General features: G+C 43.7%; 2 protein-coding genes across 2 annotated transcripts; both read right to left on the bottom strand.

The window, feature by feature from the left end:
• Positions 1 to 17,864: 17,864 nt before the first annotated feature.
• LOC139823968 (uncharacterized) lies at positions 17,865 to 20,205 on the bottom strand. Its single transcript, XM_071796431.1, has 3 exons — positions 19,507 to 20,205; positions 19,266 to 19,462; positions 17,865 to 18,867 (listed from the first exon to the last, which is right to left on the bottom strand). The coding sequence occupies exons 1-3, from the start codon at positions 20,203 to 20,205 to the stop codon at positions 17,865 to 17,867; spliced, it is 1,899 nt and encodes a 632-aa protein (XP_071652532.1).
• A 121-nt stretch (positions 20,206 to 20,326) lies between these two features.
• On the bottom strand, positions 20,327 to 21,043 carry LOC139823966 (uncharacterized). The gene has a single exon (XM_071796430.1). The coding sequence runs from the start codon at positions 21,041 to 21,043 to the stop codon at positions 20,327 to 20,329; it is 717 nt and encodes a 238-aa protein (XP_071652531.1).
• Positions 21,044 to 25,453: the final 4,410 nt, after the last annotated feature.

Here is a 25,453-nt window from a genome sequence, read left to right as displayed (position 1 = left end):
ATTGTTGAGAGTGGTTCCCAAGTTGACTCTGTGTATACTGACTTTGCGAAAGCGTTTGATTCTGTGAATCGTACTCTTTTATTAGGTAAACTGCGAGCTTATGGAGTCGAGGGCTCTCTTTTGCGCTGGATCTCATGCTTTCTCTCAGACAGAACACAAATTGTAAAATATAAAAACAGTATGTCTAGAAGCATAATTGTCTCTTCCGGGGTGCCGCAAGGGTCGCATCTTGGCCCCCTTTTATTTATTTTATTTATTAACGATATCGCTATGTATATTAAATATTGCCTTTTTTTACTATATGCGGATGACTTGAAAATGTATCGAAAAATCAATGGACTTGCTGATGCTTTACTGTTGCAACGTGATCTGCATGAACTTGAGGTCTGGTGTAGAAGAAACTGCCTTCGACTTAATGTTTCTAAATGTTTCGTTATACATTTTACACACAAATACAACCCGCTTTTGTATGACTACATACTTGATGGCTCACCACTCTCAATAAAGTATAACGCTCGTGATCTGGGAGTTATGTTTTGCGCTGACTTATCATTCAACAATCACATTCAATCTATTGTTTCATCTGCGTATAAAATGCTTGGCTTCATCCTCCGCTGGGGTAAATATTTTGTAAATATCTCCACTTTGAAATTGTTATACTGCTCGTTGGTTCGCCCAAAATTGGAATATTGCTCCACTGTATGGTCTCCTTATTACAAATGTCATATTGAAAAGATAGAACGCATACAACATAAATTCTTACGCACGGTAGCCTACCGTACGGGTAATCCTATGGCTTTTACCTGCCATGACTACTATCCCATTTCAATAAGACTGAATTTAATGACTTTAGAGAACAGGAGATTAATCTTTGACCTAGCATTAATTTTTAAAATATTAAATAGTTTTATCGATTGTCCTGACCTTTTAAAAGATATTTATTTAAATGTTCCAATCAGAGACTTAAGACAATCTTCCATCTTTTATGTTCAATATCACCGCACTTTATATGGCGTAAACTCATGTTTAAATAGGATGACTATCTCTGCAAACAACTATTCTAGCTTAGTTGATTTCTTCGGCGGCAATGTGTCTGCGTTCAAGCGGAAACTTATCTGTTTACTCTCCTAACATAACTTTTCTTTTCTAATTGTAATTATATTTTTATTCTACTTTAGATAAATTTTTATAATCTACTTTCTGTCATGTATACACTAAAGGGTTTACCCCGTAAATAAAGATTATTATTATTATTATTATTATTATTAATCTAACGCAAGGAATAATCTTAGTCTACCGCGGGTAATAATCTTAATCTAGCGCGAATAATAATCTTAATCTAATGCGAATAATTTTCTTAATATAACGCGAATAAAATCCTGACGTAACTAATCAGTCGGGGTGAACAGTATTTTACCGTCATTAATAACGCAAATAACATCCCAACGTCAGAAGTCAATTGGCACGAACAATACTCTTACGCAAATAATAAGTCGACGCGGACGATATTCTCACGCAGTTATTATCCTACGCAAATGCTCGAACGCAAGACTCAGGCGCGAACAGTACGGCAAGGCCGGTAACATCAGAACGCAATCACGTGAATAAGATCTCGGCCCAACCGATACCGCGTAGATAATCTAAGTGTCCGGACGCGAATCGCGAGTAACGCAATTAAGCCAATTAATACTATGACGCGATTAATACTTGGCCGGGCGAATTGCTACGCACGACGAGACGCGCGGTCGTGAACGCGAACGGCGTGAGAAATGGCGTGCTTGCGATATCGAACGTCGTCATTGACGCTTTTACCGCGATCTCCAGGAGTTCGTATATTTCGGTCGCGGTCCCACGGCCACGAGACCATTCCGGTGCCCCTCGCTTTCGCTGTCGATCGCTAAGTACGCCTTGCCGGCGAATACGCTAATTATCGCAAGTAATCCCGAGCGAGAGATCGACCCGGAGAGCGGCGTCGTGGCTTTACATTAAATATTACCGAGGCAACCTCACCGTTGGTTGATTCTCTCTCGCGAAGCTCCTCGCCGTCGTCCCAAGGGTCGGAAGAATAGCCGCCAGTATTCGTACGAGAAACTAATTGTAAGTGCGACTCAAGTGCGCAATAGTGTACCGCGACTTAGGCGTGCGTGCGTCGGGAATCGAGAACGAGCCAAGAATGCTCCTGAAATTTCGCTCGATGGCGGAATCGATAGCGTACCCCTCCCCGGGCGTACGCAGCCCCGCGACGCTATAGCGCGGACCAATCAGGGGTGAGCTCGCAGGCTCGCGGTGGATTCTTGCGTAGGGCCGTTAATCACGGCTTTTCGCAGGGCGCCAAACGGTCCCTCGTTCGCGCGGCGATTTTTCCAGGATCCTTCCCGATAGCGGACGGGACGTGATTGCCTCCGCGTTCCTCTTTGTCGGTCTGGAAATGGTGGCCAACCATCCCGGAATCCGGTCAGTAGGTTGAGGAGGGCAGGTGAGCTGATTTTGCCCCGGCGTCCCGGGGCCCTGCCGTTACGGATCCGCCCGCCGCTGTGTTTCGCCGCCGCGCGCGTGTCCTCTCGCGCTCCCCTGCTTTTGGCGGCCCGCAAAGCACCACCGAGATCCGTTTCTCGTCGTCCGATTCTTCGCCTCTATCCTTGTCGTCGACTCCGTTTTTCCGTGATTCTCAGCATCTTCTCAGGAACTCCGGTTTTCGGCTCGGTGAGGCGCCGCGCAAATGATACAAAAATAAAAATGAAGGGATCAGAATAATGTACGCAAATTTAATATGCCCCTGGAGATCTCGCATCGATTCATTGGACCGTCCTCGGGCGCGAAAAAGGATGCGAAACCCGCGCCTTGTGACGGCAGCAGGGCGTTGCAACGCTGCAGCAAAACTGCAACGTCACAATATATATGCATATGTATATACACACACAAGTTCCTTTACACATTTATATTCCACAAGCGATCAAGATGTCTATTATGTGTGTGTGTGTGTGTGTGTGTGTGTGTGTGTGTGTGTGTGTGTGTGTGTGTATGAACAAGATTTGTTACGTTTTTAATTTTTAAGCGTGATATTCATTACGGACAATATTTATTACACGCTTATGCTTTTTAAGCGTAATGTCTCTACTACGGGCAAGATTTGCTGTTACAAAAATATAAAAAAAATCTTATTAATCTAATAATAGGGTATTATAATAAGGTATATTTATAATTAAACAACTAGCACTTTTATTAATCAATCAGGTAATCTGTAATGTCACATATTCGGCCATTTTGGAAACATTCCTCGATCCATTTACATTTGACAATTTTTATAGATGTTTGCTCACGTGCATTCACGTTTCTCACAATAGTGTTTGTCTTATCGCTTGTGTCTTCTACAAACGCATGCGTAACGGAATTATCAATTTGGTCTTTAACTGTACCTGACACGAAACGGAATTTAAATTTAGCATAACACGTTCGATTCGCAAAGAATCCAATTATATCTCTAAACAGCGAATAAGGCGATGTACTCCCGAATAATTCCTTGTCCATCTCTTTTTCCTGCTCACTGGTTAACTGGTTGTCCACAAGCTAAATAATTTGCACGATTAGGTTAGTGCGATAATTTATATATATATTTAGTAATAAACGTTAATTTTAAGTACCTCGTTCGTCATCTTACCTAATAAACGCTTCAAACTTTCTTCATTTGCGTCAACAGAAAAATTGTCGTAATATTCATCATAGTTTTCTACAACTTTGTGTCTAGTACTGTCCCGACTGCATAATAATTCCCACGGTAAAAAATTGTCTAACGAAGCCCAGTCGGATTGATTGGTGACACGTTTAAACCAGTCCAAAGTTACAACATTGTATTTTTGACTGTTTATAACTAATGTAGCTCGTAACTGAAAAAGGAATTTGTTCTATTAGTTTGATAACTATTGCATGTATTCAAGCTTGAGTTGCGCGATAACATAGCAGGAAAAAATATATATATATGGGGCATTCTCCGCGTGTCGGAGTCCTCTCCTGCCCACTTCAATTTTTGACATAATTCCACCAACCAGGGCTTAAAATTTTCGTTGAAGTATCTACTTTTTAATGCTATTTGTGGCCTTTTGTGAAAATTCAAAATGGCGGACTGATGCAGCGCCGAGAATGAAGAAAGTAAGAAAAATTAATTGTATATCTTCTTAAAAAAATGCAGAAATGTCACTTGATTTGGATGAAACTCGGTACTAGGGGGTTTTCGAGGTCGTTGATTCCGAATCTGGTCGAAATTTGGAAATTCAAAATGGCGGATTAAGTATGGCCGCCCGTAATGCAGAAATGTCACTTGTTTCGGATGAAACTCGGTACTAGGGAGTTTTCGAGGTCGCTGATTTCAAATGTGAAGTCGAAATTTGAAAATTCAAAACGGCGGATTAAATATAGCCGCTCGTAATGCAGAAATGTCACTTGATTCGGATGAAACTCGGTACTAGGGGGTTTTTTGAGGTCGCTGATTCCGAATCTGAAGTGAAAATTTGGAAATTTAAAATGGCGGATTATATATGGCCGCCCGTAATGCAGAAATGTCACTTGATTCGGATGAAACTCGGTACTAGGGGGTTTTTGAGGTCACTGATTCCGAATGTGAAGTCGAAATTCGGAAATTCAAGATGGCGGATCCAATATGGCCGACCGAAATGCACAAATGTCACTTAATTCACGTGAAAAAAACTGTCGCTTTAGTAGCGCCAAAATCTGTCGCTCTGAGACCGACAGGATAATTTAAATGATTTTATGGTACCTTCTTTCAAAAATACGTGTTCGTAGCTATAAATTCAAATTCAACGACTGAAGAACCACCGGAAAAGCAATTTTGTAAAAACATGTACGGATCTCATCGCCTCTTTTTGTGTTATTATTAACTAACTAAACTATCCATTACTTCGAGGAAAAATCGTAATAATAGTTATAACAACCAATGCAAAACTATTGTTAGGGACTTTTCTGCATTTCGGTCGGCCATATTGGATCCGCCATCTTGAATTTCCGAATTTCGACTTCACATTTGGAATCAGCGACCTCGAAAGCCCCCTAGTACCGAGTTTCATCCGAATCAAGTGACATTTCTGCATTACGGGCGGCCATATTTAATCCGCCATTTTGAATTTCCAAATTTTGCCTTCACATTCAGAATCAGCGACCTCGAAAACCCCCTAGTACCGAGTTTCATCCAAATCAAGTGACATTTCTGCATTTCGGGCGGCCATACTTAATCCGCCATTTTGAATTTCCAAATTTCGACCATATTCAGAATCAACGACCTCGAAAACCCCCTAGTACCGAGTTTCATCCAAATCAAGTGACATTTCTGCATTTTTTTAGAAGATATACAATTAATTTTTTTTACTTTCTTCATTCTCGGCGCTGCATCAGTCCGCCATTTTGAATTTTCACAAAAAGCCACATGGCATTAAAAAGTAGACACTTCAACGAAAATTTTAAGCCCTGGTTGGTTGAATTATGTCAAAAATTGAAGTGGGCAGGAGAGGACTTCGACACGCGGAGAATGCCCTATATATATATATATATATATATATATATATTTCCTACCGTCTACCGTTCTATTATTGCCTATTATCACGCAGAAAGTATTTTTCATAGGATTCTGAACAATCCTTGCGCTATGCTGCTGCAGTATTTCTTCAATCTGCTCTTTCGGCAATTCATCGGTGCCATTAATCACACAAATTTCTTTTCGGTCTAATAATCGCGTGAGTACTACGCGCTGGCTGTACATCTCGCTGTACATCTCGCTTTTCTAGATAGATAGATAGAAAATCATAAGTAACATAATTTCGGTATCCAATATGCTGTCAAATAATAATAAATTGTTTGTAACTAACCTGGCCTTAATTCCAAATTCCGGATCTGGCAAAGCGATGCAGAGGTGGCTGCAATTGCAATTTACGCACGGGTTCGAGCCGGCCTGTCGCGACGCGTGAAACACTTTCAGATCCGTCACTGACGCCAGATTAGTATGGATCTTGGTACGATTCGCTCCAGTGAGTTTGTCCGCCCTCTCGATGTCACCTGTATTCCAATCCGCCCAATAAATGTAGTCCCGATACTGCGTAACACTGGACGGATAGACTATGTGATACGAAACGATGACATCCCTCCGTTGTGTTAGTAGATCATAATAGTCAATTGCCGGTACGGAGATGTCAGCCCAGTACAATTTGCGCCCGATATAGTCAATTGTCAGACCGTTCGCCCGGCCGATATGCAAAACAATCACTTGCCGCTGCGTGCCATCCAATAATGCCTTCTCAATTCTGCCGGTATTTAATCTGCGGGCGACGCGACGGGAGGCACGCACACTAAGAAACAGCCTCTAACAATAAGTTAGAAACTCTCATTTCTGAATCAAACGAATCACTGCACTGAAATTAATTCTTTAAATAGAGATTGTTGAACAAACAAATTCTTTTTAAATAAAAAAACGTACATATTGGCCAAGAGTGGATTTTTATATTTTAATTCAAATATTAATTTTGTATTAACATGTAAAACAATATAATAATTTTCTATTGAATAATTTTTTTATTAAAATGTAGGAAAATACATCGATAATTAGTGTCGCGCGCCGATATAATGTCATGCGTCGTCTGGTCGCCTCGCCAACTCGGCATTCACGAGATTCGAAATCGCATAGCTAATAGCCATAGCTCGAGAGAGAAGAAGAAGACAGCAGATCTGTCTATCTTCTTCTACCGCTCGACGCTCGAAGCTGGCTGCTGAAACGTAAAGTTGGCATCTCTGCCATCCCCACCACTGGCTGGCAGTGGCTGTCGAAAACCGCCACTACCGCCAGTCTGGCATCCTTGGTACTGCCGTGTATCATGTTATCTTTATTGTTCACCAGTTAAACAAATATCAAAATTCATTGACACATAGTATATAATTTATAATTTTTACTATATATTATTATAAAAGGTATGTACATATCGTAAATTTTTCACAATTTCTTTTTTATAGGTTAACGTTCACATTACGGGCACGTGGAATTTTTTGTTATTTACCTCTTATACTTTCTTTTGAATTTAATAGGTGAGTGTTGATGAAGAATATAATAAATAATTTTTATTATCTTTGAAATCAACTTATAATGATTTACAAATGTAATCAATATAGCCGTATGTTTATTTAATTTTTTATTAATATATTAAATAATGAATATCTGTGAAACAATTGTACATAATTTTACTATTTCATGTACGTATCAGAAAATATTTTGATAAGTTATTAATATCTGAAGAAATATCGTTATACTTTATTAATTCAGTTAATACGTCAAATGAAAAAAAATTATTTCAAAACTAGAAATTACTATTCTTATTTATCGGTTACTATGGAGAAATATTTTAGTTATTTTTAATTTCATACATTTAAGGAGGTTCTACATATAATAGATGTATCTAAAAATTGGAAAAAACTTCATGGACGTATAAATTGAGATGCGAGAAATTTTAGTATCGGTCATCGTGCAAAAATGTGCAAAAATGAATTTTGAAATCACAGTTTTTACATGAGCTCTTCCCTGGTAGAAATTGCCTTGCCAGCGCCACGACACTTGTCAGCGCCATGCAAGTTTGCCACGCCACAGCCTTATCCTAAAAACTGGAAAGAGCCATATCAGAGCCATGTCCGCGCCTAATATGGCATTTACATAAAATTGAACGGGCGCAGGTCTGGATTTGACTGAGTTTCTAATGCGATCCACACTTGCGCCACGTTAGGTGCTATCGAGATTCTTCTCTTTGGCTTCTAGATCGACTTCTTAATTTTTAGAAATTTATTAAAACATGTACGTTAAAATTGAGACAGGATTATTTTATCCTTCACCTGCCGCGGCCGGGGTCCTTCGGCTGGCAGAGCTCTACTAATTTATCTCGCAATAAATGATAATAAATAATAATAAATAATAATAAATGATAATAAATAATAATAAATAATAATAAATAAATGGTAAATAAATAATTTGGTTCGGCAATAAATAATAAATAATTAAATTGAGCGCTAATCAGTTGTAGAAGAACTGATAGGCTACAACTACATCATCGTAACGTTTTGATCGTGATTGTAAGCAATGAAGTTGTCGTAAACCGCGTATATCTATGCCAATATATATCTATATAATAGTTATTTGTGTAACAAGTGCGAGAAGTTGAGAATTGGACACGAGTGCGATCACCCGCACGAGTGTCCAATTCTCAACCCGCACGTGTTACACACCCTATTTTATATTACAAAGTGCGCAGAAAGTGGCCCATTGCGCGCGCGTCATCTGTGCGACGGATGGCCGATTCCACACACGAGTCGAAACAGTGCGGTAATGTTTACATGTTTACTGTAACACTTACATCTATCGTAATGTTCACCGTAAGCGGTCGTAACGCTCGTCGTAATTGCTATCGTAAGCTCATCGTATGAGTTGATTCAACTTGAACTCTTTACAATTACGACGCTTGTCTGGCGTTACAACATAACCTAACCTATCAGCTTTCTCAACGTGCGAAAAAAATGTGTTTATAGAGTTGCTTTCCATTTACATAAAAACTCAGATAATTCTCACTTGTGATGTCATTCTGTCTTTATTATTCATTAATTCCCACGATCAAAGCATTACGATAAATGTTAGTTGTTACTTTAGGTTATAATTGCAACGCCAGACGAGCGTCGTAATTGGAAAGAGTTCAAGCTGAATCAAGTCATACGACGAGCTTACGATAGCGATTACGACGAGCGTTACGACCGCTTACGATAAACATTACAATAGATGTAGTTGTAGCCTCACACGACAATGGATGGTAATAAAAAATTAAAATCAAAATTTCGAGCGCAAAAATATCGCCAGATGAAAAAATTTAAACGCCATTATTTGTCATTATTTGAAGAAGAAAAATACGATACATGTAATAAACCAAGTACTAGCGGTACAACATCAGAAGGTATTAATCATATACATCACGAATAATATCGAAGCAAATATTGTATTGTATGTAATAGTACAGTTAAGAAATATGTTTTATTATTTTTTATGTAGATCACATGGATGATGTAAATGTAAACGTAGGAGAAGGTTTGAGTGATTCCGATGGAAGTGATTCAGAAACAACATCAGAAGGTTATAATTCATATATATCATGTAATGAATAATATCGAAGCAAATGTATAATGAAGAATAATATTTTATTATTTGTTATGTAGATCATATGAATGACAATATAAACGTAGGAGAAGTGTTGAGTGATTCCGATGGAAGTGATTCAGAAACTTACATTGTGTTTGAAGTTGAAAGAGAGAGAGAGAGAGAGAGAGAGGTTGTGTTGTTTTTTTGCGGCCATTAGTGGCAGTTGTAATGCGATAGGTCGGGCCGCGCATTCTACGTAGGTCGGTGAAAAGGCGCGCAAGCGGCGCCGACTACGTTGCGTCCCAGGCGGCGAGGCGCAAGTTTACCGCGCATGCTTGAGCATGTTGGGAGGGGCGCGCAGCCCGGGCGAGCGAGCATTCGTCTTCGGACATCGTGCGTTACACACCCGTTGTAATCAGTTCGAGTAAAATACTTAGTTGCGTCATCTTTTCGCTGTTAACTTGTAATCGAGTTGTGAGGTAGCCGAGATCTGCCTCTCAGTGTGCAGCAGCCAATATACCGGTGGATCGTACACGCAGCAAATAAAGGACAACAACTGTCGTCGCAGAAAGGAAGCCAGTGAGATACGTCCCAGCGAGCCTTGCCGGCACGTGGAAAGCTCGAGAAAGGCAGCCGCATTTTCTGGAACGTTCGAGAAAGCCTTTCGGCATGATATAAAACGCCCTTTCGAAGTCTTGGATAAATGGGTTTTTGGCTTGGTCCTTTTGACATATATTCATTGTGTGAACATCCTATGTGATGTTATCTTCAATCAAAAGGTAACCTTTATCAATATACATGAGTGAGAACGTTAGACTCTCGTCTACCGTTACGAGGTGAGAACGTTAGACTCTCGTCTACCGTTACGAGGTGAGAACGTTAGACTATCGTCTACCGTTACGAGAGGGATTTTCAATCCTCTCAAGGTTACCCTTTGCGGTTATCGCTTGCAGAATTCACGAGAGCAAGCGAGAGGAAGACTTCCTCGCCTTTTGAAAAGATATTAGGATTTCATCTCGAGTTTAATTGTAACACTGAGCTCAGTCTAAAAGTCTATAAATTAATTAATTGTTTGGTTGCAACTATTTTATTTACAATGAAAAACTTTACTTCTTTCTTTTGTGCGATTAATTCGTTATAATCAATTCTATAATATATTTTGTAGTTAATTACGTTAACTTGCGTACATTCGTTACATTCTGTTTGAAGTTGGAAGAGTAGAGAGAGAGAGAGATTGTGTTATTCCTTTTTGCGTCGATTGTAATACAATAGGTTGCCGCGCATTCTACGTAGTTCTCGGAAAAAGCGCGCGAGCGGCGCCGACAACGTTGCGTCCCAGGCGGCGAAGAGCGTGTTTACCGCGCATGCTCAAGCATGTTAGGAGGGGCGCGCAGCCCGGGCGAGCGAGCATTCATTTCGCAGATTTCGTGCACGATACATCGTGCATCGTAGCTCAATTCTATAATTATGGCAAAGGGGTTTCTGGAGACAGGAAACGAGATATTAATTATATGAAGGCGGCCTACCAGAGATTCAAAAAACGGAGCTCTTATAGATCGCAATCTAAGCTTTTCAGAAATATCGAGAAAAACAAGGGTTATCGCGTAAAATTTTGTGATATTGACTATTGAAACAGGCCATATCACGGTTCACGTAGCGTGCTTCGATTAACAAGGGAGATTTGGCAACGTCGCAGCGACTGCACCCGCGCGGAAAGTGTGCAGCCAGTACAGCACCACAATATGACAGCACTTCAAACTTAAGCACTTAACCTAACGAGCGCTTACGGAGGAGTACGTTCTAAAATTATGTGAAATACAAGTTTTATCAATAAACAACAAAACATAATTTATATCTTTATTTATCTGAGAACAAGGAATAAACTTTATCAATTAGTCTTTTTGACGTAGTGACTCGAGCCTTGCCATCGATGCTCTCTCCAAACAAAACTCTGATACCATCATAACCATTCTTCGTGAAAGTTTCCTCTAGTATATTTCTGTTTATACCTGCTTTAGCCATTTTTTGAATTAAATTTGCTGAAATTTTGTTCTGATATACTGATCGTAGCAAAATTTTGTTAGCGGATACAATGGATTCTATTCTTTTTATCTATCATGTTTGTGACGCTCTTAGCAAACTTTTTGATCAGCAAATCATCATATTTTCAAATAATCGATAATTTTTTTCAACATGATAACATCATCGACAGCATTGTGAAGGTTCTCGTGATTTTCGCCTGGAAGGAAATCTTGTAAAAGAGCTTTTACCGAAAAGCTCTGTTTATTTTTTCGCCTCTCTGGAAGTGCATTCCTCAAAATATCGAGAGTATCTGCAAATCCGCTCACTGTTTTTTTAAAGGTCTCCATCACTCTCAATTTAACAATTAGAGACAATACTCTTGGAACATCGAATCTGTATGGAATAATAGATTACTCTCAAATCTACCAATAAAGCAAGCAACTGTAATCAGCTCTGTCATAAATAATAAAATTTGCAATAATACATAAGTAATTTATTATTTATTTATCAGCCTTATCACTTGCTGAATGGCTTCTACGTATTTCAAGGATCCCAAAAAGTTGAATAATTAATCAGAAATCTAAAAATTTTAAAAGCAAATGTTACAGTTACTTGACCGGTTGAAAAAAAACATTTTCTCACTTGAAGCCATTATGGGATAAAAAACTTATCTGGCAGGCCTTATTTTCTTTGCCGCTTATCTCCTTAAGATATTTCAAAAATCCGTCCACAGCAGCTTGTACGAGTATTGTCTGTACCAAATCTTCGTGTATGTACATACATATCTCCATCGATGACTTGCATTCCGGTTATTGCGGATGTTGACATCGAGATGGGTATGGATGGAGTTATGTAGGCGTTGAACGTTGATACCCTATTATATGCTGCTATCTAAAAAAAGGTCTCAATAATTTTTGTACAAAAATCTATCTCAACTGTATATGTATTTTTTTTAGTCACTTGACAAATCTAATCAGTACTTCTAAGACCTGTAGTTTCTAGGTCAAAGTAAACTATTCTGTAATTATCATCTTCAAAATTGTTCATTGCACGTGGAGTATTCTCAAATAAATCTGAAACGTTGTAGCATGATACTCCAGATTCATAAGTAAATCCTTCTTGCCGCTGTTTTGATGCAGTGGCGATAGATCGTTGTTTCTTTGCATAAAGTTTTCTTTTTTTTATTTCTTTAGTTTTGGAGAGCTTGGCCCCCTGTGATCTCCCTTTTCTTATCTTTTTGTAGCCGATATGCTAATGTGCGAGCACTGCCAGGAGAAAGCAGGAGCTTGTTATACACTTTTGCTATATACGTATAACCATCATTCTTCTGGCATACTGAAGTAGCTACGCGGTAATGAAGAGATTCCGATGCAGAATAATGACGAGCCTTTGGAGTTTTGCTCGCTACGGTATTATTTAACGATTCATTCGCTTGTGTGCAACCACATGAGCAATTTTTTCCGCGTTTCTTGCAAATCGCGATAAAAGAACATGTAGTTTCTCACGCAACTCCTCATCTGCAAGTGGCTTTCCATGCGGCAGATTATTGTGCTTATAGTTATTATTTACATACAATTTGCACCAATCACCACATGATTGATAATCCCCGAACGCGTGAAGAACTATTGCCTCCAATGCAGCTCTCACTTTCTCGGTATTGCCTTTATTCTATTTGACCGCACTCGAGAAACATCGAGAAAAATATTCAATGAGTTTTGGCGACAATTTCATAGAATACAATGCCGAGGTAAACGATTTCAGTGTGTGATTGAAATCTGACCACTTTTCAATCTCGTGAGTAGCATTCTTACGAACACCAGCTACTGTGCTGGAGTCATCATCACCGATGATAACTGAAGCGTACACTCCAGCCTCCTCAAATAATTCATTTTTTGTAAAAAGTTCCACTGCCATATCTGGCTCCATGCTTTTCGCACTTCCATTATAATTCCGTCTACAGTCGTGATCTGTCTCGGAGTGCCCAAGTTGATACTTTCTACATTGCTTAGTCCGTACTGCATACGAAGCTATCTTACCTGAATGGTAGCCGATAATCATGAAATGACCTAGGAAACAATACTGTACTTTTAGAAAGTATTTAGAAAAACATTTTTCCAATCGTTCATGTGAATATCAGTGGACGGCAAGTTCATTCAAGCAAAATTCAGAATAATACTCATGCATTAAAGTTTTAGTAGAAAATAAAACTACATTTTGCATGCTGGACTACGGATTTAATAATTTATTTTACCTGATAGACTATTATAAGCGTGCCCCGTCCTTCGCTTTTGCCAACCACAATCGAATGAAAATTTTAGAGGTGTTTTGCTACCTGTTTTTTCTGGAGTCTTTTGCTATGTTGGATCTGTTTTCTTTATTATCTACATTCCTGCTAATTCAAATCACACACAAATATACGTTTATGAAAGAGTGAGAATTAAAATCAAAATCTAGATTTTAATACTAAAAAGTTATTTTTCAAGTTTTTATGCATTGATATGAAATTAATTAACAATTTTGTAAAAAAGAGAAATTGTGAATTGTTCTATTAGTTGTTCTCTAAAGCATTTAAACATAAAAAAGTGTGATTAAAACCAGTACATACAACAGACATGCGAGTCAAAAAGTCATGTAAGTAAAACCTATGGCCCTGCTCACAATCCTCATACCGTATAACATAAGAGACCTTCTCAATAAGAGCGTGTCGTCCATGTTTCGTCAAAATCCAGCGAGTGAGAAGGATGTACATTGACTATCGCTGTCTCTTTCTCTTTCTTTCTTTATCTCTTTTCTATTCCTTTCTCTTTCTGTTTCTCTGCTTTTAACGAAAAATGTCGGACCAATGAAAAGTGGCCCTCTTATGGTCAGTCTTCGACTAGAGGGTTTCTTTTTATTATTCAGCTTCACTTCAAAGAAGACTCTATAAAAGAGCTTCAGTCTTGGAAAGATAGGACGTACAGAGGGAATGAAATGTTATCGGAAACAATTTCTTCGATAACAGCCACCGACAAAATAATTCCATCTAATCAAAATGATAAAGAAAATTGTGTCTTGACTACGATAACAAATTAATTACGAAAGAGTTAGGGACAACAGTTATTATTCAAAAGTCGCCAAGCACATCACCCATAGTAGATGAAATAGCTTTTGAGAGGCACTACGCTATGGACCAAAATATTCCAGCTGATAATGACTGGATTGTATGTGAAACATAGGGTGGTTTCAACAAAAACGTGAAAAGCATCGAGAACGATGAACCGCCGAAACCGAAACGGTTGAAACCGACGTACTTGGACAACTGTTCCGAATGGGATTTTATTAAAGACTCCAAGATCGGACGCATCTCCATTCTTAAAAATGGAAATATCTCGACACCTGTGAATATGGGTGCCTATAATTTGAACATACGAAACTCATGTGCTTTTGATTCGATATTTCATGTCGTGGTACACGGAATTTTGGGTAACTGCCTGTATCGAGAAAAAAACAACCTCGACTAATTGTCCCATCATACAATTGTGTTATAATGTAATCGCTGCTAAAAAATTAACAGCGAAGCATTACAAGCTGAGAGCAGAAATCTTAAAAGAAATTGCGATGTTTGAGATCAAAAGCTACACCAGGAAAATCAAGTCAATCGACGTAAAATGCAATGCTGCCCATCTCGCCCAGATAATTTTAAGATCGGAACCTAGTTATTCATACAAGGTTGAGTGTTCCTGTGGATATACCAACGGCAATACGTACGCTTTGCTGGATGTCAATATTGACATAGCTTTATGTGGTGGATTCCACCAAATGCAAGCGGCGATTGACGATAATTTACGTGTAGGTAGATCTTGTTTCAGGTGCAAAAAGTCAGTTGTAAATCACACAGATCACGGCTCCCACTTGATAATTGACACAAGTATTGTGACCGATAATCATTACGAAAACAAAAACAGGATCATTGTCCACACGTTAGGTTCTATTGCAAAAACCGTAACGATAGGACAAAAATCTTATATACTAATGGGTGTGGTCGATTACAATGAAGAAAAGGAGCACTATATCGCTTATGCACCAGCAGGGGTATATTGGTATTGTTATGATGACCTGTTACTAACTCGTAAGTCAGTGAATTCCACAACAAAAATAACGCCTCATGTTATTATGTACGGGATATGCAGCGATATGCCTACTAATTAAATATTAATTGAGTTGCACGAGTTTTTATTTTTACGCTAAAAATAATTATTTTTAAAAACAATATATTAAAAATATATAAAATATATAAAATATATAAAAAAAATTTTAAATATAAAAAAATATAAAAATATATAAAAATACAAAAAAAAAAAAAAAATAAAAAAAGGGACCGATTCCCATCACGTCCGCGTTCGTGGTTCTGGATTCGACAGAGTGGGGAAAATCCTCTTCTAAAAAGGAGATGTGAAGTTTATTGTTGTCGCTTTTCCGCGATGCCGATTGGTTCTCTTGCTGCGCTTACTTCATTTGCAGCTGTCATTGAATATTTTGACAGTTGTGTGTATCAAGGAGTTAATAGTGTAATAGTAATAGCATAATGTTAAAGCTAAATAGCGCGCGCGAAGCGCGCGTCTGTAGTGTCTAGTTAATATAAAAAATAGTAATGTAAACTATATACAATATCTACTATTGACAATATCTTGACCTCTTTTTCCACGTAAAGATACTTTTCTAAAAATTTTAGACAATGACTGCAACATTATAATAATAACTCCGGTATTTAAGTACGTCGCGCCAGGATTTATGTCGCAAAAGGGGATTTATATCACTCTAGTACGAGTGATATGCTGATAATAATTGTTAATAATTATTTAAAGGTAGCCAGTGGTCAAAACTGTACGGAACTATCGTTAGGGAGTTCAGAACTGTTGTTTAAAATCTCGAACGAGCCGAGAACTAGTCGCAGAAGCATAGCATATCACTCTAGTACGAGTGATATGCTGATAACAATTGTTAATAATTATTTAAAGGTAGCCAGTGGTCAGAACTGTACGGAACTATCGTCAGGGAGTTCAGAACTGTTGTTTAAAATCTCGAACGAGCCGAGAACTAGTCGCAGAAGCATAGCATATCACTCTAGTACGAGTGATATGCTGATAACAATTGTTAATAATTATTTAAAGGTTGCCAGTGGTCAGAACTGTACGGAACTATCGTCAGGGAGTTCAGAACTATTGTTTAAAATTTCGAAGGAGCCGAGAACTTGTCGCAGAAGCATAGCATATCACTCTAGTACGAGTGATATGCTGATAACAATTGTTAATAATTATTTAAAGGTTGCCAGTGGTCAGAACTGTACGGAACTATCGTCAGGGGGTTCAGAACTATTGTTTAAAATTTCGAACGAGCCGAGAACTTGGCGTAGAAGCATAGCATTTCACTCTAGTACGAGTGATATGCTGATAATAATTGTTAATAATTATTTAAAGGTAGCCAGTGGTCAGAACTGTACGGAACTATCGTCAGAGGGTTCAGAACTATTGTTTAAAATTTCGAACGAGCCGAGAACTTGTCGCAGAAGCAAAGCATATCACTCTAGTACGAGTGATATGCTGATAACAATTGTTAATAATTATTTAGAGATAGTTAATGGTCAGAACTATGTTACAGAACTTATAAACTCGTCAAGAACTATAAAATTCATTCTGAAAAAATTATATGATATGCTAACTTCGCGGGAAGTTAGCATATCATTTCTCAACTTCCGTTTATTTATATTTAATGACCAGAACTATTGTTAAAAATTATCAGGAACTATAGAACTCGGTTGTATGCAAAGAGAACTCTACTTTTTTTTTTATATGCTGACAATTGATATGCTAACTTCATACACATCGTGTAGACGAGGGGCGCGGCTGATCACCGGTTTTACAACGCGATAACTCCGAAGCGTACTTTCCGAAAAGCGCTGCTACGAACGACTGACTTCACACTCACGGCTCGCTTATCCCCCTTTTTCCGGGCCAAGCTACTCGATCCACCCGGTCCGGGGAGAGGGCCGAAACGAACACGTGAGTACCGCGTGCTGCAACAGGAGCGGGCACCGCGAGCGGACACGGAGCCGACACGGCTCCGGTTTGCAACATCCCGCCCGCCTCGTCCACTAGACGAAATTAACATAGTCTCCAGGGGCGCCGCCCGCCATGGCGCCTGGCGGGGCCAGGCCAGGTTACTAGTTTACAATCTTCACTAGACGACGGACGTCTCTTACACTATTGGCTTACAAGCTAATATTTACACAATGTACAATATATTTTCACGGCGGTTTAACCGTCACGCCCTCTCAGGGGCGCACTTTCGCGGTCGGCCCGAGGTTCGATCGGGAGCGGGCACAGTTTCGCGATCGGCCGCCTGAATGCGGCAGAAGCGGTTTTAATGCTGATGACGCGCACCAGCCCGTCGGAGCCGGGATGAAGGGCAGTGACTCGCGCTAGCGCCCATTTGGCGGGGGGCTGCATCTCATCCTTGAAGAGCACGAGCGTGCCCACCTCGAGGTTCGGCGACGTCCTCCTCCATTTTTTGAGTTGCTGTAGATGGTACACGTATTCTCTCGACCAACGACTCCAGAAGTGGTCGCGCATACCAGAGACCAAGGCCCATCATGATGGCAGTCGGTTCACGTCAGCGCCCAGCAGGGAAGGCTCCGGTATGTTTACAAGTAGCTCGCCAACGAGCAGGTGGCCCGGGGCAGCGCGGACAGATCCGACGGGTCGTTGCTCAGCGCGTACAGAAGACGTGAGTTAAGGCAGGCCTCAACTTGGGACAGCAGTGTCGCCATCTCCTCGAAGGTGAGCTTGTGCTCCCCGAGCACGCGCCGTAGGTGGTACTTCACCGACTTGACGCCGGCTTCCCACAGCCCTCCGAAGTGGGGCGCCCCGGGGGAAATGAACGACCACTCTGTGCCGTGGTTGGCCAAGTCCGCGGCGCTAGCATGGTAGAAGCTGGAGGCTGCCTTAAACATTGCGCGCAGCTCCTTGGCGGCCCCGCGGAAATTGGTCCCATTGTCGCTCATCAGAAGTCGGCAGTGGCCCCGACGGGCCGTGAATCGCTTAAATGCGGCTAAAAATGAAGCAGAGAATAAGTCAGAGACGGCTTCCAAGTGTATGGCCTTGGAGGACAAGCACACAAACAGACAGATATAGCCTTTGACGGCCTTGTGGCCGCGGCCTTTCGTAGTCCGGAGGAACACGGGGCCGGCGTAATCAACGCCGGCGGACTGGAAAGGCCGACCCGGGCGGGCGCGTTCCGCTGGCAGCTGTCCCATTTGCTGCGCCGCTGTAGCGCCTCGGAATTGTGCGCAGGTCACGCACTTGTGGATCACGGCTCGAATGAGGGAGTTGGCCCGGAGGATCCATACCCTTCGGAGGAGTAGGCTACGGGTCAACTGGGGGCCTCCATGCAGCGACGTCATGTGAGCCTCCCGCACCAGCAGGAGGAAGAGGGGGTTGTCTTTTGCCAGTATAAGTGGGTGCTTCTCCTCAAAGGGCAGCAATGAACGAGCCGGGAGCGGCCTTGAGTCCCCGAGTTGCGCTATCTCGTCCGGAAAGTCGTGCCGCTGCGCAATTCTCACCCAGCGGAGTCGAGCCGCGTCCAGTTCGTCTCTGGTGACAAAGCCCTCTTTCTTGTTCCGGGGGTTACGGGTGTTGTGAAGGAATCTAAAACAGAATACCGTAACACGGAGTAAGCGTGATAAAGACGAGAAGCGCGATAGGACGGGGTTGTCCTCGGTGGGTCTTGCGACGTGAGTCGTTACAATCCGCTGCTCCTCCTTCCCTACATCAGTATCAGCGACCGTTGGCTCGGACCAGGCATAATTGTAGTCCCTGAGCCATGTAGGGCCACGCCACCAGAGGTCTAGCGTGGCCAGCTCACTGGGCGATATGCCTCTCGTCGCGGCGTCGGCCGGGTTTTCCGCCGACGGCACATATCTCCAGTTCAAGGGAGGGGCAGCAAATCCTGTACCTTTGCGACCCTGTTCGCCACAAAGGGTTTCCAGCGGGAAGGATGAGATCGGATCCAGGCGAGCACCACGGCGGCGTCTATCCAGGCGAACTTCTGCGCACCGCTCAAGTCGAGACCCTTGCCGGTTGCGTCGAGTAGCTCAGCGAGCAACAGGGCGCCTTGCAGCTCCAATCGCGGTATGGTGACCGTCGGACCGGGGCCACCTTGGTCTTTGCCACCACCAAATGGACAGAAACTTCCCCAGATGCGTCCGTGCACCGCAGGTAGACAGCCGCAGCGTAGGCACGGCTAGACGCGTCGGAAAACCCATGGAGCTCGACGGTGCCGTCAACCTTGTAGCCGACTGAGCGTGGAACGCTCAATGCATTCAAGTGGGGCAAGGTCTCCGTGAACTTTGTCCAAGAGGACTGGAGTCCCTCCGGAAGCGGTTGATCCCAGTCTAGTCCAGCCATCCACAGGTCTTGTATAAAGATTTTGCCGAATATGAGTACCGGCGCTGCCCAACCCAGTGGGTCAAAAAACCGGGCTACGTCCGACAACACGGACCGCTTGGTAGAGCCCGATACTCTGGTGGGAGGCGCCACGCGCAGGGCGAAGCGGTCGTCGGCAGGGCTCCATAGTACGCCCAGGGTGCTCACGCCTTCTCGATCATGGAGAAGCTTCGCCGTCGATTCCCCATCCGGGCAGAGTTCCGGTGTGTTGGCTGCCCACTTACTCAGCTCAAAGCCTCCCGCCCTGAGGATCGCCACGAGCTGGCGTAGAGTCTCCAGAGCCTCTTCCACGGTGTGTCCGCCGCCATAGAAGTCGTCCATATAGCTGTTTTGTTTAATGGCCTTCGCGCCCAGAGAATAAGCCTTACCCTCGTCGTCGGCTAGCTGAATCAGCACTCGGAGCGCAAAGTAGGGGGCCGAGGCCGTACTGTATACAACGGTCAGTAGGTAGAAGTCTTGGACCTCTGCGGCGGGGTCCAGACGCCACAGAATACGTTGAAGGTGGGTGTCTTCCGGGTGGACACGGATCTGTCGAAACATTTTTATAATGTCACAAGTGAATACGAATTTGAAAAGGCGCCAGCGGGACAAAATCAGCCACAGGTAGGATTGAAGTTTAAGACCAGGGAGTAGCAGGTCGTTGAGGGAGCCGGTTGCGGTGCTAAAGGAAGCGTTGAAAACCGCGAATTTTGCCTCCTAGATCCGAGCCCTTAAAGACCGCGTGATGCGGCAGGTAGTGGGCCTCGGGACGGTCAATCTCCGCATCCGGGACCGCCGCCATATGGCCTAGGCTCAGGTAGTCGGCCATTAACGCCGTGTATTGATCCCATAGTCGAGTGTCACGCATCAGCCGACGCTCCAAGCTGAGCAGCATGCGGAGCGCCTCAGCGCGGTTAGGGGTTAACTGCCTCCCGGTGTCCTCGCGTTTCGGAAGCCGGACGGTGTATTGGCCGCTCGCGTCGCGAGTATGCGTAGCCGCAAACAACACCTCGCAGTGGAGATCTTTGGGCGAGGGAGCCTTCTTAGACAGCTCTTCCATCTCCCAGAACCGCTGGAGCGACTGGTCGAGGTCACTGCACGAGACCGAAGCGTGATGCACGACGACGCCGGCGCGCTCTGGGTCAGCAGTGGGGTTCGTTGCGTGGCCCATGAGGACCCAGCCCAGCAATGTTGACTGAGCTGAAGGCGCCCCTAGGGGGCCCGGCCTGAAGCCGTCCTGGATTAGCCTCCCATAGGCATCTGCTCCTAGGATCGCGTCCACTGATGCTGGCTGGTCGTAGCGCGGATCCGCGAGCGTCAGCCCGAGTATGTGGGGCCAGTCTTGCCGAATCACTGGTTGTTGCGGGAGGACCGACGTCAACTTGGGCAACAGGAGCATCTCCGGCAGATAGAGGCACACCTCAGGGGCGTGCGGCGAGCCCAACGTCACCGAGACGGCATGGGTCGAGACACCCGAGGTCGCGCCCTGAAGGCCGGAAACTGGCACATGAACGCAGCGTCTCGGCAGGCGCAAGGCACGCGCTACTCGGTCGGAGAAAAAAGAGGCTTCGGAGCCTGAGTCCAGTAGCACGCGGGCAATGACCGAATCGCCGGTTTTATTTTGAAGGTTGCCTGAGCGTAGCCAGCAAGACCGAGCGGCCCGAAGCGGCAGCAAGCGCGGCGACGTTAGTAGCCACCGCAGCGCTGGTCGGGGCTTCCTTAGCCGACACGGCGGGGTCCAAGGCTCCCTTCTCAGCGAGCTCCGCGGTCACTGAGGCGTCTGTCAAATGCAGCAGAGTGTGATGCTTTTCTTGGCAGCGAAGGCATCGCACGGCAGAAAGGCAACTTGAAACTAAGTGTTTCGTTCTGAGGCAGTTGAAGCAGGCTCCCTGCTTCTTCACGCACTTCCGGCGTTGAGGCACCGGCATCTCTTTGAATCGCGGGCAGTAGCCAAAGAGATGGTTGCCTTGGCAGAGAGAGCACCGTCTATTCGATCCTGCGGTTCCAGGAGCCGACGCCGTTAGGGCATTCACCTTGGCCTTGCGATCCTGTTTTGCCGCAGTCGTGGCAGGGGCGGCGGAACCCTTGGGGTTCGCGGCGTCCAAGGCTCTGACCCGGGTCTGCAAGAAGTCTTGCAGCTGGCGGAAGATAGGGAACTCCGAGCTGGTTGGCAGCGACGCCTCCCAGAAGAGACGCGATTGAAAATCGAGTTTCTTCACAATCACGTGGACAAACCAGTCGTCCCAGTGCGCCACGGGTCGGCCTAGCGACTCAAAGGAACGCCTCGCTTGTAGCGCGACACTGATAATTTGCTTCAGATCCGCCGACGATGGTCCCGCCATGGCGGGGCTGGAAGGAAGACACGCATGTGCGTAGACAGGAGAACTCTCCGGTTGTCGTAGCGCGAGATCAGCTCCGACCACGCCGTCTCGTATCCCCTGTCCGTCAGCTCCATGTTGGCTCCATAACGGCAGCCGCCTCGCCGGTTAAGCTGGCCTTAAGGTATTGCAGTTTTTGAACGGGGGCCAGATCTGGCACTTCGTGGACGAGAGACCTGAACAGGTCGCGGAAACTCTCCCACGTTAGTTGCTCCCCTGAGAACGTTGGCAAACTTATCTTCGGCAACTAAATTTGCTTCATAAAGACAGCCGAGGTGTCGGCTCTAGACGCCCCCTCATCCCTCAACAGGTTGGTGATCTTCGTCTTGGTGGCGATATAGTTGTCCTCTGTAGCGGTGTACAAGTCCTTGGACATGTAGTCCGCGGTGGCCGCGTCGTCGAGCTCGAGGAGGAGTGCTCGTTTTCAAAGCGGTGCCAGTAGTCCTCGAGCAGCGAGAGGCGAGCCTTCAGGTAGGATTGCGTGATCTTGTCCTTTCCGACTTTAATCAAGTTCTCCCAAAAGCGATCGATGTAGCCCTTAGTCGCCAACTGCTTCCTGAGAGCAGGGTGCATCTTCTGGTCCGATTTCTGGACCGACGTTATCGTAGATCAACGAGAGATGTGCCCCTGTACGACACGAGAGACGAGCTGCGCGGAGCGCGTAGCACGTGGGCGCGGTGCCGCGCAGTGAGCGGAGCGACAGAGCACGTAGGCGCGGTGCCGCGCGGTGAGCGGAGCGACAGAGCACGTAGGCGCGGTGCCGCGCGGTGAGCGGGGCGTCGGAGCACGTAGGCGCGGTGGTGCGCGGTGAGCGGAGCAACGGAGCACGTAGGCGCGGTGCCGCGCGGTGAGCGGAGCAACGGAGCACGTAGGCGCGGTGGTGCGCGGTAAGCGGAGCAACGGAGCACGTAGGCGCGGTGGTGCGCAGTGAGCGGAGCAACGGAGCACGTAGGCGCGGTGGTGCGCGGTGGTGCGCGGTGAGCGAGCAACGGAGTACGTAGGCGCGGCAGTGCGCGGTGAGCGGAGCAACGGAGTACGTAGGCGCGGCAGTGCGCGGTGAGTGGGGCAACGGAGTACGTAGGCGCGGTGCCGCGCGGTGAGCGGGGAGATCTCGCGTAGCCGCGATTTATCCTGCAACCCTTTCCGTACGGCCGACACTCCACTGTCTCCCTACTTCTGTCCACGAGTCGCCCCTTCGGCACTCCGAGACGTCCACCGTCGACCGACGCCGGCTCGAGCGTTGCCACGCGGCAGCGAAAGTTCGCGAAGTTTCCTCGCGCCCGTCTCACACCACGATCAAGGATCCGGGATCCGGCTCGAAGGACCAAAATATGTTTCTCGCCTTGCCGATCTTATATCCGACAGCGGCTTACACTTTATTTTGAGAAGAGTATAGTACAAGTAGCGTGTAGACGAGGGGCGCGGCTGATCACTGGTTTTACAACGCGATAACTCCGAACCGTACTTTCCGAAAAATGCTGCTACGAACGACTGACTTCGCACTCACGGTTCGTTCATTCCCCTTTTTCCGGGCCAAGCTACTCGATCCACCCGGTCCGGGGAGAGGGCCGAGGCGAACACGTGAGTACCGCGTGCTGCAACAGGAGCGGGCACCGCGAGCGGACACGGAGCCGACACGGCTCCGGTTTGCAACAGTTTATATATGTATTTTTCAATAGAATAAAAGATTTAATCACAAAAAATTACAAAGGTAACAGTACAAAATAAAAATATTTTATTAAAATACATAAATTTTTTTTGTAAAAAAACTTGGCGCTGCTAGACCTCGAAATTTTAAATAGCACAAACACACACACACACACAATCTGATTTAGATAAACCATCATAATTATCTTCAAAATAATTATATATTTAAATAATTTGTAGGTAAATGTATTGTTGGTTGATGTGCAAACCCAATGTACCATCAAATTGTTGCGACGTGAGAGCAGCAACCAACAACTCGTTTTCCTACTTTGTAGCCACATGTGTGACCAATAATTGCATCTATAATTGCGTCCATTCCATGGTACTTTGGGTTTGCTGTATATCAACCAATAATACATTTACCTGCAGATTATTTAAATAATTATTTTGAAGATGATTATGAGAGTTCATCTGAATCAGAACTAAATTTCGTAATCTTTCAAATATATCTGAATTTTTTATAAATGGTTGACATAGTAAAAAAACAACAGAAATAACAAGATAAATGTTGTGACTGCATTATGTGTATGTACAGAAAGTATAAAAAAATATATCTTGTACAAAAAAATAGAGAACACTTTATGAACCCTAAAAATTAGGCTATTTTCAAACTGTTGTAAGTCGGCAAAAAATTATCGTAAAAAAATCTAAAAAAACATTTTGAAGCTTGAAGTTTCAACTTTAACGTACTTTCATTGGATTTTTAAAATTTTTTTATTTTCTCTGTTGTACGCCTTAAAAAGAATACATTGTTTTGTTCCTTAAAATTAACTTATGTTTGACTAATTAAAACTCAATTAAAAAATTTTTTTTCAAAAAATTCAATTAACGTTTCATAAACTACATAATTTTACCTACAAAATGCTTTTTTTTTTAATTTTCCCACGTTTTTTTTTTGACCGATTTACACGACTTTGAAGCAAATCCTGTATTTTTTTTAGAAAAAATGACGTAACTCGATAAAAAATCATCGTAGAACAAACAAAAAAAAGCATTTTAAAGCTCAAAATGTCAGCTTTAACGTGGTATCGGTAACTATAAAAAATTTTTGTCTTTTTTGTTTGGTGCTAAAATTAAAAATGTTGATTTATTCCTTAAAATTACACATTTTTAACACTCCGCAGTTTGATAAAAAAAAATTTTTTTCACAAGATTTAATACAAATACCACAAACTGTAACATTTTACCTACAAAATGCTTTTTTTAAATTTTCCTACGATTTTTTTTTACCGATTTACACAATGTTAAAGTTAACCCTTTTTTCTTGAAAAATGACATTTACCGCCGACATTAGCATTAACCTGGACCGTGAGGCAATGGAGAAATGTGAATTTTTTCGACGAATCGCGAGAATTAATTCTTAATTATTTACAGGCAATAAATCATATGAAAAACGTCGAAATGTAATAATATTATTTCAGATACCATACTTAAGGTATGGACATAGTTTACATGTGTGCGTGCGTGCGTGCGTGCGTGCGTGCGTGCGTGCGTGCGTGCGTGCGTGCGTGCGTGCGTGCGTGCGTGCGTGCGTGCGTGCGTGCGTGCGTGCGTGCGTGCGTGCGTGCGTGCGTGCGTGCGTGCGTGCGTGCGTGCGTGCGTGCGTGCGTGCGTGCGTGCGTGCGTGCGTGCGTGCGTGCGTGCGTGCGTGCGTGCGTGCGGGCGTGCGTGCGTGCGTGCGTGCGTGCGTGCGTGCGTGCGTGCGTGCGTGCGTGCGTGCGTGC

The sequence above is a fragment of the Temnothorax longispinosus genome, unplaced genomic scaffold (genome assembly GCF_030848805.1).
Source record: "Temnothorax longispinosus isolate EJ_2023e unplaced genomic scaffold, Tlon_JGU_v1 HiC_scaffold_23, whole genome shotgun sequence".
In the NCBI taxonomy this organism is placed as follows: Eukaryota; Metazoa; Arthropoda; class Insecta; order Hymenoptera; family Formicidae; genus Temnothorax; species Temnothorax longispinosus.
Note: the sequence above shows the minus strand (reverse complement) of the source record. Positions and strands in the feature narration are given on the sequence as shown.

Excerpts from the sequence above, each read along its gene's own strand:
- LOC139823966 (XM_071796430.1), bottom strand. The coding sequence starts at position 21,043 with ATGCTCCTGTTGCCCAAGTTGACGTCGGTCCTCCCGCAACAACCAGTG.
- LOC139823968 (XM_071796431.1), bottom strand. The coding sequence starts at position 20,205 with ATGTTTCGACAGATCCGTGTCCACCCGGAAGACACCCACCTTCAACGT. Across the intron at positions 19,463-19,506 it reads CACGCTCAGTCGGCTACAAG|CCGTGCCTACGCTGCGGCTG; the intron begins GTTGACGGCACC and ends CGACGCGTCTAG. Across the intron at positions 18,868-19,265 it reads GACTTGAGCGGTGCGCAGAA|ATTCCTTCACAACACCCGTA; the intron begins GTTCGCCTGGAT and ends ATTCTGTTTTAG.